The sequence below is a fragment of the Mytilus californianus genome, unplaced genomic scaffold (assembly GCF_021869535.1).
Source record: "Mytilus californianus isolate M0D057914Y unplaced genomic scaffold, xbMytCali1.0.p SCAF_4, whole genome shotgun sequence".
In the NCBI taxonomy this organism is placed as follows: domain Eukaryota; kingdom Metazoa; phylum Mollusca; class Bivalvia; order Mytilida; family Mytilidae; genus Mytilus; species Mytilus californianus.
The window spans coordinates 43,578,994-43,595,879 of record NW_026262690.1 but is presented as its reverse complement, the minus strand read 5'-3'; the positions used below and the strand labels follow the sequence as shown (position 1 = coordinate 43,595,879).

The window sequence follows — 16,886 nt, the reverse complement described above, 5'->3', positions numbered from 1 at the left end:
CTGGCAGAAAAACTAAGTCCATTTATAAGTAAAATACTGAAAAAATGATTATTTTTTTTACAAAATTTACTTCTGGATACTATCTAATGATCATGAACAAGCTTCTTTCCAAGTTTGGTAGAAATCCAGGATAGTTTAAGAAAGTTATTAAAATTTCAAAAACTTTAACCACAGAGTGAATGTAATGTTTCCTGGCAGAAAAACTAAGTCCATTTATAAGTAAAATACGGAAAAAATGGAATTTTTTTTTTTACAAAATTTACTTTTGGATATTATCTTATGATCATAAACAAGCTTCTGTCCAAGTTTGGTAAACTCAACATTATCAAGCTGAAGACCAAATATTAAACCATTTCCCTTGATAGAAGCCAAGAAAGATATGACAAAAATTTTCTTTGTTCAATGAGTAATATCAAATTTCAAATGATCGGCAATCAGGAAGTGGCCGCATAGCAGATGAGAAAATAGCTTACTTGCTGCAACTATTATCAAGCTGTAGACCAAATATCAAATCATTCCCTTTTATAGAAGCCAAGAAAACAAGAAAACTTTAATGAAAGTTTTCTACCTAAGGTTTTCCATACAGACAAACAGAGTCAGACAGTTAATAGACCTGGGGACACAGGTAAAAAGTTTACATAATTGGGCGATATTTGGATTATGATGAAATTTTGTTTGCATTTAGAACACATTAAACTGCATTTGAACATCTAATAAAATGGTATATGTAGCAATTAAAATTCAGGAGATAGTCAATTACAAATTTGAGAAATAGAACTATAAATGTATAAAAAAAAAAAAAAGCAACAAACAAAATGCTTTTCTTTATTTGGATAACTGTCCACAGGACTTTGTTTTAAAATGGATTGGTGTCAACTGAATACTAATGTTCAATAAGGAAGTAGCATTAATTTATAATTGTTTCCTAATGTCATACCTTGGCTCTTTGTAAGGAATCTTTTGGCAGTAATGGAGGATCTGGATAAGCTTCATCCAAATATTCTAATACAGCAATCTAAACAAAAGGGGAAAAAAAAGCTGAGATGTTTGATGATTTTATATAACTTTCTGAAAGTTTGATAAAACGCATGGGAAAAAATCTGTTAAGAAAGTATTAGATCATTATGTAAAGCCATCATTATAGAATTTTTTCAACAAATTTGGAATTTACAGACGAATGATTGCATCAAAGGCATAAACCTTGCCACTTAAAAAGAAGTAAAAGGTCCATTTTTTTTCAATTTTACCAATAATTAGGTGCAGTCTTAGAATAGATGCATGATTTTTTTTATTAGTTGTTATTGGCTTTGAACTAGCTGTCAGTAACTGTGAGGTACTCTCAGATCTGTACTTAGTGTCTTTTTGTTGTGGGGATGTATAAGTACCCTGCTATGTCCACTCTGTGTTTTTTTTAGATTTGTATTTCTATTTGTATCCATCTGATGAGTTAAGCCTTTTTCAACTGATTTTTGTAGTTTGTTCTTATGTTGTACTGTTACACCACTGTCCCAGGTTAGGGGAAGGGTTGGGCGCCCCCTAACATGTTTAACCCCACCACATTCTGTATATGCCTGTCCCAAGTCAAAGAGCCTTTAATTCAGTGGTTGTTGTTTGTTTCTGTGTATTATATTTGTTTTGCGTTCATTATTTTGTTCATAAATTAGGCCTTTAGTTTTCTCGTTTGAATTGTTTTACATTTGTCATTTCGGGGCCTTTTAAAGTTGACTATGCGGTATGGGTTTTGCTCATTGTTGAAGACCGTATAGTGACCTATAGTTGTTAATTTCTGTGTCATTTGGTCTCTTGTAGAGAGCTGTCTCATTGGCAATCATACCACATCTTCTTATTTTTATATAAACCTGTATGATTAAAATTTTGGTAAAACTACAAAATCACAGAATTTCTAATTTGCTACTTAAATGAGTGATTTAGAAATCACTTATTTTACTTTTTATTTCAGTAATTCCCCCGTCTTTTGAAACTTACTGATTGTGATAATGGCCGACATTGATACTTACTGATGGTGATAATGACTGACCATTGATACTTACTGATTGTGATAATGGCTGACCATTGATACTTACTGATTGTGATAATGGCTGACCATTGATACTTACTGATTGGGATAAAGGCTGACCATTGATACTTACTGATTGTGATAATAGCTGACCATTGATACTTACTGATTGTGATAAAAGCTGACCATTGATACTTACTGATTGTGATAATGGCTGACCATTGATACTGATTGCGATAATGGGTGACCATAGATACTTACTGATTGTGATAATGGCTGACCATTGATACTTACTGATTGTGATAAAGGCTTATCATTGATACTTACTGATTGTGATAATGGCTGACCATTGAACCACTGATACTTACTGATTGTGATATTCGCTGACCATTGATGACTAGAGTAGGAACTTGCTGCATGGGATTAATAGTATTGTATTCTTCTGATCTCTGTAATTACAAGTAATTTAGTCTATTTCATTTCATTGCTGGGTTTCTGTTATCTCATTTAAGTAAACCTCACATCTGCTTTTGTATATTTCAAAATTATGATCATAAATGAATCAATATTTCCTTTTACGTTAATTTCATACAAAGTATTCTTAGTGTTTGGTACATACTGTGAAAAGTAATTTTCCATTTAATTTTTCTTCCTTTTAAAGAATGGTAAATACAGAAAGTTTTTCATTATTTTTTCTATTTATTGCAAAAGATGTTAAATGAATAATAAACATTAATTCCAGAAATTCTTTTATAGATTCAAATGCCATACCTGCCAACTTCTCAAAAACTACATGGGGGATTTTGAGCGCAAGATGCCCTGACGCCCCTCTTTCATTGTCATAAGTCTTTTAAATCTACTGCTATTTTGTTTAAATGGGTATGTATGTGCTTAAATACCATTTAACTCATTTGAATGCCTGTTTTGAGGTGTTCAGTTTATATAATAAAGAATTTTAAAGAATTTTAAAGAATAAAGAAATTATCAAAATTTAAAAATGTGAGTTGTAATCAATGTTTATTATTCATTTAACATCTTTTGCAAAAAATAGAAAACATTAACTAAAACCAGAACTATAATCTATTCATTTACCACAACTTTAACCTACCTTAAACCAAAACTTTAACGTGATCAGTACACCACAAAATCTAGGTTTAAACCCTAATTGGGAATGAAAATAACACTTATAAGGTAGCAATACACAGTTAGGAGTTTGGTTTCGCATTTTGGCTATGGTGAATTTTTTAAATATGAAAGTTATATATGCAATAAAATTAGTTTTCAGATAGCTGAAGAATAATAAGCCTTCAAAATGGGTGTATATGAACATCAAGATTGTTTGTTGCATGTTTTATAGGGCATTTTCTGTTTGGCAGTCCATATTTTTACATCCATACCAGTCATAGGTCTAAAAATTATTGCTATGTTTTCCAACAATTTTTTTACCCTCCAAATTTTCCATTCAATTTTATGGAAAAATGAGGTCAAATGCATATGCTTTTTATTTGATCTTTAGACAGATAAATGTCAAAGATTTCAGAAACTTTAGGGGCATTTGTTACATTTTCACCCCCCCCCCCCCCCCCCCCCCACCTTTTTATGCAATATTTTGTTTCAAATAAATGCAGATTGTTACCATAATTATACCAAAAAGATATTATATTTCACCATTTTAACTACTGAAAATCAAATCTATGGAAGATGCTATTTCCATATATATATAAATACATGACACAAACAGTAAGTCTAATTTGTTAGAAAGCAAGGGAAAGAGAGTGGTTAAAATTATGAGAGTCAATTTTAAGTTTTTGTACCTAACTGTGTACCTAAATTTGGTGTGTGTGTCTGGATATACCTTCATCAGGAATAATAAAACCGAAAATTTTAAAAGCAACAGATGTATAAGTACTTGAATACTTGAGGAGATATATGACCACTGGAGACCTAAAAAGTTCATATCATAATGAAGATGTCCACTAACTTGAGGAGATATATGACCAGTGGAGACCTAAAATGTTCATATCATAATGAAGATGTCCACTAACTTGAGGAGATATATGACCACTGGAGACCTAAAAAGTTCATATCATAATGAAGATGTCCACTAACTTGAAGAGATATATGACCAGTGGAGACCTAAAATGTTCATATCATAATGAAGATGTCCACTAACTTGAGGAGATATATGACCACTGGAGACCTAAAAAGTTCGTATCATAATGAAGATGTCCACTAACTTGAGGAGATATATGACCAGTGGAGACCTTAAAAGTTCATATCATAATGAAGATGTCCACTAACTTGAGGAGATATATGACCAGTGGAGACCAAAAATGTTCATATCATAATCAAGATGTCCACTAACTTGAGGAGATATATGACCAGTGGAGACCTAAAAAGTTCATATCATAATGAAGATGTCCACTAACTTGAGGAGATATATGACCAGTGGAGACCTAAAATGTTCATATCATAATGAAGATGTCCACTAACTTGAGGAGATATATGACCACTGGAGACCTAAAAAGTTCATATCATAATGAAGATGTCCACTAACTTGAGGAGATATATGACCAGTGGAGACCTAAAATGTTCATATCATAATGAAGATGTCCACTAACTTGAGGAGATATATGACCACTGGAGACCTAAAAAGTTCGTATCATAATGAAGATGTCCACTAACTTGAGGAGATATATGACCAGTGGAGACCTTAAAAGTTCATATCATAATGAAGATGTCCACTAACTTGAGGAGATATATGACCAGTGGAGACCAAAAATGTTCATATCATAATCAAGATGTCCACTAACTTGAGGAGATATATGACCAGTGGAGACCTAAAAAGTTCATATCATAATGAAGATGTCCACTAACTTGAGGAGATATATGACCAGTGGAGACCTAAAAAGTTCATATCATAATGAAGATGTCCACTAACTTGAGGAGATATATGACCAGTGGAGACCTAAAAAGTTCATATCATAATGTAGATGTCCACTAACTTGAGGAGACATATGACAAGTGGAGACCTAAAATGTTCATATCATAATCAAGATGTCCACTAACTTGAGGAGATATATGATCAGTGGAGACCTAAAAAGTTCATATCATAATCAAGACGTCCATTAACTTGAGGAGATATATGACCAGTGGAGACCTAAAAAGTTCATATCATAATGAAGATGTCCACTAACTTGAGGAGATATATGACCAGTGGAGACCTAAAATGTTCATATCATAATCAAGATGTCCACTAACTTGAGGAGATATATGACCAGTGGAGACCTAAAAAGTTAATATCATAATCAAGATGTCCACTAACTTGAGGAGATATATGACCAGTGGAGACCTAAAATGTTCATATCATAATCAAGACGTCCACTAACTTGAGGAGATATATGACCAGTGGAGACCTTAAAAGTTCATATCATAATCAAGATGTCCACTAACTTGAGGAGATATATGACCAATGGAGACCTAAAATGTTCATATCATAATGAAGATGTCCACTAACTTGAGGAGATATATGACCAGTGGAGACCAAAAATGTTCATATCATAATCAAGATGTCCACTAACTTGAGGAGATATATGACCAGTGGAGACCTTAAAAGTTCATATCATAATCAAGATGTCCACTAACTTGAGGAGATATATGACCAGTGGAGACCTAAAATGTTCATATCATAATAAAGATGTCCACTAACTTGAGGAGATATATGACCAGTGGAGACCTTAAAAGTTCATATCATAATCAAGATGTCCACTAACTTGAGGAGATATATGACCAGTGGAGACCTTAAATGTTCATATCATAATGAAGATGTCCATAACTTGAGGAGATATATGACCAGTGGGGACATAAAATGTTCATATCATAATCAAGATGTCCACTAACTTTCAAGTTGATGTGACTACAATTATATTGTTAACTACATTAAGCCACAAACTTTAACATGATATCAGACAGACGGACGAACTCACAAATTGGAAAACATAATTCTCTATAGTAGGTGGGGCACAACAAAAAACAATCTACAATACAATTTGTTTGTTTACCTGTTGTCCTCCATCTTTTACTAAATGTACAGCTGAGTATTCAAAATCAATTTTCTTCATCAACAAAGCTGAAAAACATTATACAAATAATTCTTCACCGTAAATAAGAAAAGGTTTTATCTCAATGTACAACCGTCAAAATGAAAATCTGAGTACAAATGTATTTTACTGTTTATTTATAAACTATAAATACCAAACACAGTGATTTAACAATAAAGTATAATTATAACATTTATCAATAAATACAAACAAATGTATATCAAGCCAAAAAGAAAGATATGTAGGACAATTCCTAAACTTGTTTGTTTTATAAATAATATTACCATAATAAGATGGTTAGAAGTATACTTTTTGTTATCAAATTCCTGTCAGTGGATTGATCTTTATCCCCTTTAAATGTGAAAAAAACTTAGAAAACTTTTGACTAATTTATGATTTCTGTATTCCTGTTGTAAAAGTTGTCTTAGTCATGAAAATATTTTTAAAGTCTTCTTACCTATTCTAACCCTCCATGAACAGGAGCTTTTGAAGTATGAGTACAAAACTGGCTGAAAATTAAAAAAAAAAATATTAAACAAGTCTGTAAATCATGATGTACATTTGTGCTAAAATAGGTCAGAAAAAAATAGTTATTTAAAATAAGAAGTTCAGTGATAGCAATAAACACGATATTTATTAATAACCTCATTGTAAACTAGAAAAGAGCAATTTTAAGTCATTTTGTTGTAGAGCATGGCAAGTCAAAACAAATTTAGTATATTTTCAAGCTTTTTTTCTGAAAATCTGAAAGTTTTGATTGATTTTCACTCCTGTAAATCTATTCATATTATTGTGTTGAACCCTTTAACTGCATAACATAGAAAATGTCCTAAAAAAAAAAAGATCAAAGTTGATATGCACTTCAGTGTTCAGTGTTAATTGCCAATAAAGACCAATAACAAGTTGTATTGGTTTTGTGTTGCTCAATCTTATGTTTTCAGTGTGGTGTTTTGTGGATTGCTGTTTGTCTTTTCATATCATTTTTCTTTTGGCCATGATTTTGTCTTCCTTTCTTCAATTTGTGGTTTTTGTTGCGCCCTTGGTATCTTTTTACTCTGGCAGGGACCTTTCATCTTTGTAAGGGCATGGTTTTTTTCAACTTTAATAAAAAAACAAACTATTTGAATAATTTCTAATAATAACATACAGGACAGGGGTGTGGAAATGCTATGCCTGACTCACCTGACTCATACATTTGAACATCAAGACAAGTATTTTTTTTTGGGATTGCCCATAGACAAGTAAATAAATTAGACTTGATAAAATTCAATTTACTCAAAAATATAGAATTATTTTCACAACATATTACGTTGTACTATTTTATGTAAAAGAAACCAATGATCAACATGTGAAAAACATATATTTAAGTCAAAACATAAAATTATGTTCAAGACAAGAAGTATTAAATAAAACTGGAAATAATGCTACACAAAGACAACAACATCATAGATTACTGCAAGGAAAATCTTTATTATGGTCTACAGGACTGGAAATAGATCGAAAACCAAAATAAAAAAAATAAGTTTGCGAACCCAGGTCTAATAAACATTACGTTATCTTTGTCCATTGATCATTGATTAGGTTTTATCTGCCATCTAACCATGTAACAGAAGTGTCATTTTAATTCTTCATGATTGAGTTCTATCGAGACAGATAAATAACTAAGAAAAACACCTAGACTGGGTAATTAAGACAAAAAGAATGAAAGTAAAAATGATGAGTTGAGTACAAAATGGAAAACTCAGGTTGAGAAAGACAGAGAATATGAATGGGAAAAAACAGAAGCGAGAAAAGTAATTTCATTGACATTTTTAGCTTATTTAATAAAACTGGTGGTTTTATTTCAAATTACATTGTATTACTTATATACAATTACAATTCAATAGCTGATCTATCATTTAGTTTTCATTTCTTCACTGGCTTCAAAACTTAGTACATATACATTGTCCCTACTGGATAGCATTTTAAAAACGTTGGAACTTGACATCTAGTGGCCTTTTGGTTGTTTTGCTGTTGGGTTTCTGTCTCATTGATGTTAACCCCATACCTTCTTTTGTTCTCTCTGGCTTCCTTCACCAATAAAAACTGACCACCACAAAATAGCACAACAGTGGTGAAAGTGGCATTAAACACCAATCAATCAATCAATCCTTTTAATTATACACTTAAGTAAATATCACAAATGTCATTTATATTGATAACAAAACAGTTTTGAGAATCATACAAGCTTACAGTAAAATACTTTTATATTTTTGTTAGAAATTCAGGGCAAGTAACTTTTTCCACAGAAGTCAAATTTACAACAGTTTTACTTGCCCAGGGACAAGTGCTCACAACAAATTGATCCACACCCCTGCAAGAACAAGACTTTTCTTTTTAAATCAATGTTGAATTATATTTCCCTCTAATTTTCAATGGAAACAAACTATTTTCTTTACTCCCCTTTGTAAACAAATTACTTTTTCAAGAAATTTAAAATCAAATAACTTGTTTAAACAAGTGTGCACACGATGAAAAGTCTCGCCTGCATTACTGATCACGACTGAATTTATGTTGAAAGTCATAGAGAAAAAGATTTTACAACAAGTATTACATTATCAGTGATTCATGATATATACTGTATGCCACATTTACTGTAAATGTGTTTGTGCAAATAAATATTGTCCAGGGATCACCACAGAATGAAAATCAAGGGTGGGGGAGAAATTTTTCATAGAGGATGTGTCGTGTTCATTGGCATCTTCGCAATAAATTTGTCATTAGAAAGAAAACATACTGTTCATACATCTTTATTACATAAATATATATCAAAGATAAACTTAAAAGCATACATAGTAAGCACAATTGTCATTTTAAGCACTAGCAAATGTTTCTAACTCAAGTCTTGTTTAGTTGTCCCTGCTGTCAGTGTCTTCACTTAGTTCACCTAGGTCAATTCTTCTGTTAGTCATGCTGTTCCAGAAAGTGGCTGCTCTTTGGTAGTTGAAATCTTTTGAGTCTGGCCCTTCTGTTGAAACCATCATGAGGGCATTCAATATCTTCAATATCTTCTGTGAAAGTCTGTTTCTGAGGTCTTAATTCTCTATTGTCTATTGTAAAGGAGCAAAGGTCAGATGAACCATTCAGACAGATACATGTATGTATGTCTAATAATCATTCCATACACCAAAGATAGCTAACCTATAGGTGATAGTATCTGAGAAGCAGACCTAAGAAAGAAAATTTAACTTTGACCATTGAACCAGGAAAATGCAGTCAAGGTCAGATGAACTCTACCAGACAGATATGTACACCATTTGGTCGTTGCATACACCAAATATAGATGACCATATGCTTATGGTACCTGTATACAGACCTTACCATGAGAAGTTAACTTTGACCAATCCACCTTGAAAATGAGGTCAAGGTCAGGTGAACTTTGCTACACAGACATGTTACATGTACACATTGCAATCATTCCTTATACCAAATATAGTTTACCTATTGTTTATAGTATATGAGAAACATACTTAACCATGAAAATGTAACATTGACCAATGAACCATGAATATGAGGTCTGGGACTTGTAGTCCGATATGAGGTCAAGGTCAGATGAACCCTGACAGTAAGTGACAGACAGACTTGTGCACCTTACATTTTTTACAATCATTCCATTCCATGCTGGTCATTGAGCAACGGATTAATAGCTTCACAAATTTCAGTTGGTTGGGTATGATATGCAAAGTACTGGGCCGATATTCTGCTAAGCATACAGACCTTTGACATATTGAATAAATCAGGGGAATAAAATCGTGTTGCCCAGTTTGTCCTCAATGATGACCCCAAAAAATTGTTTCGAATTCTTTATTCTCATCATTTCAGTATTAAATGCAAAAAAAATCACCTTATTATGTTTTCAAAAATATATCTGTATATTTCAGTTGTAAGTAGTAATTTAATATAAGGGAAATTGAATACATTTACGAAAGTATTTAAACAAAAATTAATGATTATCTCCCTTTACCTGTATGTCATGAAAGAAAATTTGTTGTAGAAATCCGACGTGAAAGTTTGTTCTATCTCAAAAATGTGGAAGAAAACATAACATTTGAATATTATACAAGACTGATAGTGTCCACATACATTTTAAAGTATTGAAAATTATTATACATGAAGATGAGCATATTCTAAATTGTGTTTTGTCCACCCTTTCCCCAGGCGTTTACCAGTTTACTGAAGAGGAAGATGTCATCTGATGGTTTAAGGAAGAGAAAAGAGGAGGCATGCTCCGACAGATATATTTCAACCAAGAAAAATGAACAGAGCATTATTTATTCGAAAGAGACGACCAAAACAAATGCAAAAAATGTTGACAATAGAAAAACTGAAGATGAAAATGAAAGTTTTAGATCTACTGAAAGAATGTACTTTCTGTTGTTATCACTGTTTACTATTTTTTCCATTATTACAAGATTTTATAATATTGAAAATCCAACACATGTGTGGTAGGTTCATTTTTCTAAATTTGTTTGCTTATATTTTTAATGATTTTAGATATTCTACATTGTATTTGAAATCTGATATATCTGACCATCCCTAAAATACAAATAAAAGAAATTATATGATGCTTGAGAGTAATTTACATGCTTCCTGAAAGTCTGTTCATTTAAAATTTTGTCAAGACTCAACGTCTAATCGAAAGTTTTTTTTTAAAGTTCAATGTGCAAATCTACAAATATCATCATTGATCTTGAACTCTGAATAACTTTTGAATCAACTTCATAAAACAATTTGCATTACATTTAAGATAAAATAATACACATAATAGAAGGAGTGGGCAATACACACATGCATGTACAAATGTAAAATACTACACATGCATGGTTAAATTAAAAAAAACCTCACTTTAATGCATCAACGAGATAAGCGTATATCAAACAACATGTAATCAGAAAATTAAGGCATAAAATAACTCACTAAAACTAATATGGATAACTCAGTCCAGAGACAATGATTATAAACGATTAAATGTTATACATCACATAAAAGTATCCTTTAAATGTTACTGAATTTGCAAAAAAAAATCAAGAGAATTGGTTCAATTTTTTGTTGTTGAATTCACTATTAATCATAGCGTATTTATTTTGTATTTTATCTAAAGTATGTCAATAATTCAACCAGGACTGTTTATACAGTCAATTCAGACTTTCTACAATGCCAGCTCAGACAATCTATATACTAAGAGTTTGACATTGTGCTATTTAAATGATTAAATGATATATTTCACTTAACAGTATCCTTTGTTAATTCATTAAAACAAACTCAATTTTATTTGTTAATTGAATCCATTATTTATTAAATTAGTTTATTATAATCTCATTGTATTTTACCTACAGTCATAATGAAATATGATTAAATTAACAATCAATAATGTAAATTTAATTATTCCAATCTTCAAAAAAAGACAGATGCATGTCTGCACAAAAAAGGTTGTGATCTTGAATTGTCTAGACTCTATATAGACCAACTAGTCTTCATAGACAGTCTGAGTGTTTTTTTCGTAGACACTCATTTCATCATTTATATAGTCAAAACTTTTCTTTACGTAATATGTTGCCTAAGTTGGCATTGTAGACAGGTTGAGTTTATAGATGGTCCGAGTTGACTTTATAGACGGTCCGAGTTATCTTCATAGACGGTTTCCTGGTTAATGGACAATTCAAAAGCAGTGTAAGGGAGGTAATCCAAAAACAAAATTGTACAATGTTGGATTACCTCCCTTACACTGCTTTTAAATTATCTATTTAAGACTTTTATGATGTATTTAAATTGGTAATTATGGTTGCAAACTCCATTGGAAATTTGAATTGAGATTATGACCATATCTTGAGAGAAAGAATTTTTTTTTTGGGAAAGGGGGGGGGGGGGGTAAAAAAGAAATGGTGGGGGGCAATTTTTTTTTCATTTCAGATTTCAGAAATTAAAAAGAAAATTTCTTCAAATATCAGACATGTCAGAAACCTATTATGTGTCAAATATTTAATTATAATCCAAATTCAGACCTGTATCAAGCGCGTGTCCATTTTTGCCCAAACTGTTCAGGGTTGGACCTCTGCGGTCGTATCCAGCTGCGCTCAGCGAAGCATTTTATTTGAAGATGGTCTGAGTTGTCTTGTACCCACTAAAACTATCTGCAAACATAGCCTTGCCATTGCCATTTGAAAGTTTGATGATAACATAGGATTTTATAATTGCTCAATATTTTCTTTTTTTTTCACTTTTACAAAACTTTATTACAATTTAAAAGGGATTTAATTTCAGCTGGGATGAAACTCATTTTGGAAAAATGGGAAGTTGGTATATAAAGAGGACTTTTTTCTTTGATGTTCATCCTCCACTTGGAAAGGTAATTGTTGAATACTGATTACACATATAAATAAAGTTCGCTGTATACATTTTATACTATCCAGTAGTTTAATATGAAAGGAGGACAATATGTTTTTATGAAATTTATAACTGCTTATTCAAACATGTACGATGTACATGTACTGTACATATGGAATAATACTTCCTGGTTAACTTGTTCATAGGGTTGTGATGAACTCCATATGTATTGCCATTAATTTCCATGTAACAAAAGGTAGCACTAAATTTTGCATCAATAGTTCCAAGGTAGCCTCCTTGCAGAATATGAATAATTAATATATTTTATACAAAGATTTTTCTGGTTATCAGATCATGAGATATATGCATGTCATCTGAAGTTGACAAATTTGACTTAGTAAAAATCATTTTACTCATACATTTTGGCAAAATAAGATGTGAAACCTAGCCTTACTCAAAAAAATATTTCACACATATAAGTCAATCCTTCTTGAAAAGACTGTGGCTCATATTTAATTATTAACAACTAGATCTCTATATGAGGCTTTTTTGGCAGGTTTTTTTTTTTTAATTTATTATTGTTGTACTATTTAGTTCTTATTTGCTGAGAGTCTATGTTTAGATTTTACTTTTACAAAATATCTTGATTACTGAAGTGAAAAAAGATATAAAACATGATAAAAGAATAGATACATGTACATTGTACATATAAAAATAATAAGATGTGGTAGTATTGCCCATGAGACAACTCTCCACCAGAGACCAAATGACATAGAAGTTAGCAACTTTAAGTAACTGACAGCCTTCAACAATGAGCAAAACCTATACGACATAGCAAGCTATAAAAGGCAAATGTAAAACAATTGAAACGAGAAAACTAAAGACCTGATTTATGTACATATTGATATTTCATGAAAATTCAAGGTTGTTGCATTGTAATACTCATTATAATCAAATAAAATAAAAAAATCTTTTCTTAATATGAAATATAATTGAAATAAATGATTAAGTTTACCTTTTACAGATGTTGATAGCATTGTCTGGTGTTTTGACTGGCTATGATGGAGAGTTCCCATTTGCCAAACCAGGGGATGAGTATGGTGATACTAACTATATTGGTATGAGAATGGTAAGTTTTTCTTGTCAAATGTAAAAAAGATATGTATATATTATGGAACATCTAATTTATTCCAGCCACTGTTATGCATACAAATATCAAATATGCTGGAAAATGAATGGCCAGATTTTTTCTAAAAACAAGAAAGGAAGAAACAAATTTGGCAAACAGCAACCAACTGCAACCACTGTAAATTTATATACATGTATTTACCAAATGCACAATTTGTAATTTTTGTCTCGCCATGATGGAGTCAAAAAGCAAGGCATAGTTATGCTATTTCTGGTCTATTGGCTTTAAAACTTTTGCTTAGTTTACATGTATTAGTTTGTGATTTGTTCATTTTATGGAGAACCACTAGTGGTTGGTAAATGAAATATGGTATGCAGTTGTATTAGCATTGACACATTTCATTTCCATGGAGATAATTTGGCCCTACCCCCTCAGTCATGGTCTATTGACTGAAACTTTTGCTTAGTTTTCATGTATTAGTTTGTGATTTAAATAGGTCAGTTTATGGGGAACCACTAGTGTTAGCTATATAGGTCAATGATATTTGGTATGCAGTTGTATAAGCATTTGTACATTTTATTTCCATGGAGATTGTTTGGCCCTGTACCTTCAGCCATGGTTCATTGACTTTGAATATTTTGCATAACTTACATGTTAAAGTAAAAGTTGCTATGTTTATTTCAACATTTGCATTTTATTATCAAGATAACAAAAAGGCGACACATATCTCTGTGTTAACAGTTTATTATACTTTTATGTGTGTTTATTTTCTTCAGTTTTGTGCCTTACTGGGAGGAAGTTTAGTGCCATTAAGTTATATGTCTGTTTGGTTATTGACAGAATCTCTACTAGCTTCATCTTTATCTGCCACACTTATATTATTAGGTAACAATTTATTCATTTCGTATGTAGTGATTGAAATAGTTGTCATATAATGCTGCCTTAATATACTAATTATCCTTTTTTTTTTTTAAATTTAATACATTACGAATCATAATGACTTATGTAAAGGAACAACAAAGGATAAAACATCCGTACAAAAGAATCAAAACAAAATAAAAAAAAACAATATGGATAACAACCATGGACAACAAATTCTATGGACATTTAGTTGTTTTCATTCATGGAACACACTGATCCACTCTTATGTACGTTGTCTCAAACCTTTCATATTTATGAAAAAAGTAGATGTAGATATACACCAATGAGACAGCCATCGAATGACAAAGATAACCGTACAACATCTAGAGTCATACTGTCAACAACAATAGACAGCCATCGAATGACAAAGATAACCGTACAACATCTAGAGTCATACTGTCAACAACAATAGACAGCCATCGAATGACAAAGATAACCGTACAACATCTAGAGTCATACTGTCAACAACAATAGACAGCCATCGAATGACAAAGATAACCGTACAACATCTATAGTCATACTGTCAACAACAATAGACAGCCATCGAATGACAAAGATAACCGTACAACATCTATAGTCATACAGTCAACAACAATAGACAGCCATCGAATGACAAAGATAACCGTACAACATCTATAGTCATACTGTCAACAACAATAGACAGCCATCGAATGACAATGATAACCGTACAACATCTATAGTCATACTGTCAACAACAATAGACAGCCATCGAATGACAAAGATAACCGTACAACATCTAGAGTCATACTGTCAACAACAATAGACAGCCATCGAATGACAAAGATAACCGTACAACATCTAGAGTCATACTGTCAACAACAATAGACAGCCATCCAATGACAAAGATAACCGTACAACATCTATAGTCATACTGTCAACAACAATAGACAGCCATCGAATGACAAAGATAACCGTACAACATCTATAGTCATACTGTCAACAACAATAGATAGCCATCGAATGACAAAGATAACCGTACAACATCTATAGTCATACTGTCAACAACAATAGACAGCCATCGAATGACAAAGATAACCGTACAACATCTATAGTCATACTGTCAACAACAATAGATAGCCATCAAATGACAAAGATAACCGTACAACATCTATAGTCATACTGTCAACAACAATAGACAGCCATTGAATGACAAAGATAACGGTACAACATCTATAGTCATACAGTCAACAACAATAGACAGCCATCGAATGACAAAGATAACCGTACAACATCTATAGTCATACTGTCAACAACAATAGACAGCCATCGAATGACAAAGATAACCGTACAACATCTAGAGTCATACTGTCAACAACAATAGATAGCCATCGAATGACAAAGATAACCGTACAACATCTAGAGTCATACTGTCAACAACAATAGACAGCCATCGAATGACAAAGATAACCGTACAACATCTATAGTCATACTGTCAACAACATTAGACAGCCATCGAATGACAAAGATAACCGTACAACATCTATAGTCATACTGTCAACAACATTAGACAGCCATCGAATGACAAAGATAACCGTACAACATCTATAGTCATACTGTCAACAACATTAGACAGCCATCGAATGACAAAGATAACCGTACAACATCTATAGTCATACTGTCAACAACAATAGACAGCCATCGAATGACAAAGATAACCGTACAACATCTATAGTCATACAGTCAACAACAATAGACAGCCATCGAATGACAAAGATAACCGTACAACATCTATAGTCATACAGTCAACAACAATAGACAGCCATCGAATGACAAAGATAACCGTACAACATCTAGAGTCATACAGTCAACAACAATAGACAGCCATCGAATGACAAAGATAACCGTACGACATCTATAGTCATACTGTCAACAACAATAGACAGCCATTGAATGACAAAGATAACCGTACAACATCTATAGTCATACAGTCAACAACAATAGACAGCCATCGAATGACAAAGATAACCGTACAACATCTATAGTCATACTGTCAACAACAATAGACAGCCATCGAATGACAAAGATAACCGTACAACATCTATAGTCATACAGTCAACAACAATAGACAGCCATTGAATGACAAAGATAACCGTACAACATCTATAGTCATACAGTCAACAACAATAGACAGCTATCTATACAATATGTCTTTATAAGGGAACAGAAAAGTAAGGCCTATTGACCCTGAATTTATTTTACATTTTGGCAAATTTTGTATTTTTATCTTTTAAGAACAAAATTGTTCATTTCTGAACATTCCGCCACAAAATAAACCCCTACAAATTACTCAGATCTGCAATTTAGATAAATTATGACAGAGTTTCAATAACTTTAA

General features: G+C 32.0%; 2 protein-coding genes across 4 annotated transcripts in view; one reads left to right on the top strand and one right to left on the bottom strand.

The window, feature by feature from the left end:
* The window catches only part of LOC127698360 (maleylacetoacetate isomerase-like), a 50,125-nt gene extending 40,199 nt beyond the window's left edge, over positions 1 to 9,926 (bottom strand). For 2 of the 3 annotated variants that reach the window (XM_052201778.1, XM_052201780.1), the window contains exons 1-5: positions 9,874 to 9,925; positions 6,575 to 6,626; positions 6,079 to 6,146; positions 2,386 to 2,466; positions 938 to 1,015 (exon numbers count right to left, since the gene is read on the bottom strand). In XM_052201778.1, coding sequence (XP_052057738.1) covers positions 938 to 1,015; positions 2,386 to 2,466; positions 6,079 to 6,146; positions 6,575 to 6,626; positions 9,874 to 9,882 — 288 coding nt within the window. In that variant the 5' untranslated portion in view covers positions 9,883 to 9,925. Of the gene's footprint in view, positions 1 to 937; positions 1,016 to 2,385; positions 2,467 to 6,078; positions 6,147 to 6,574; positions 6,627 to 9,873 lie in introns of all 3 variants that reach the window. The other variant, XM_052201777.1, reaches the window with a different exon arrangement.
* A 189-nt stretch (positions 9,927 to 10,115) lies between these two features.
* Positions 10,116 to 16,886, top strand: part of LOC127698334 (protein O-mannosyl-transferase 2-like) — a 50,339-nt gene continuing 43,568 nt past the window's right edge. Inside the window, exons 1-4 of the mRNA XM_052201740.1 lie at positions 10,116 to 10,601; positions 12,418 to 12,502; positions 13,505 to 13,609; positions 14,386 to 14,494. Of these exons, the coding sequence (XP_052057700.1) occupies positions 10,342 to 10,601; positions 12,418 to 12,502; positions 13,505 to 13,609; positions 14,386 to 14,494 (559 nt within the window). The 5' untranslated portion in view covers positions 10,116 to 10,341. The remainder of the gene's footprint in view (positions 10,602 to 12,417; positions 12,503 to 13,504; positions 13,610 to 14,385; positions 14,495 to 16,886) is intronic.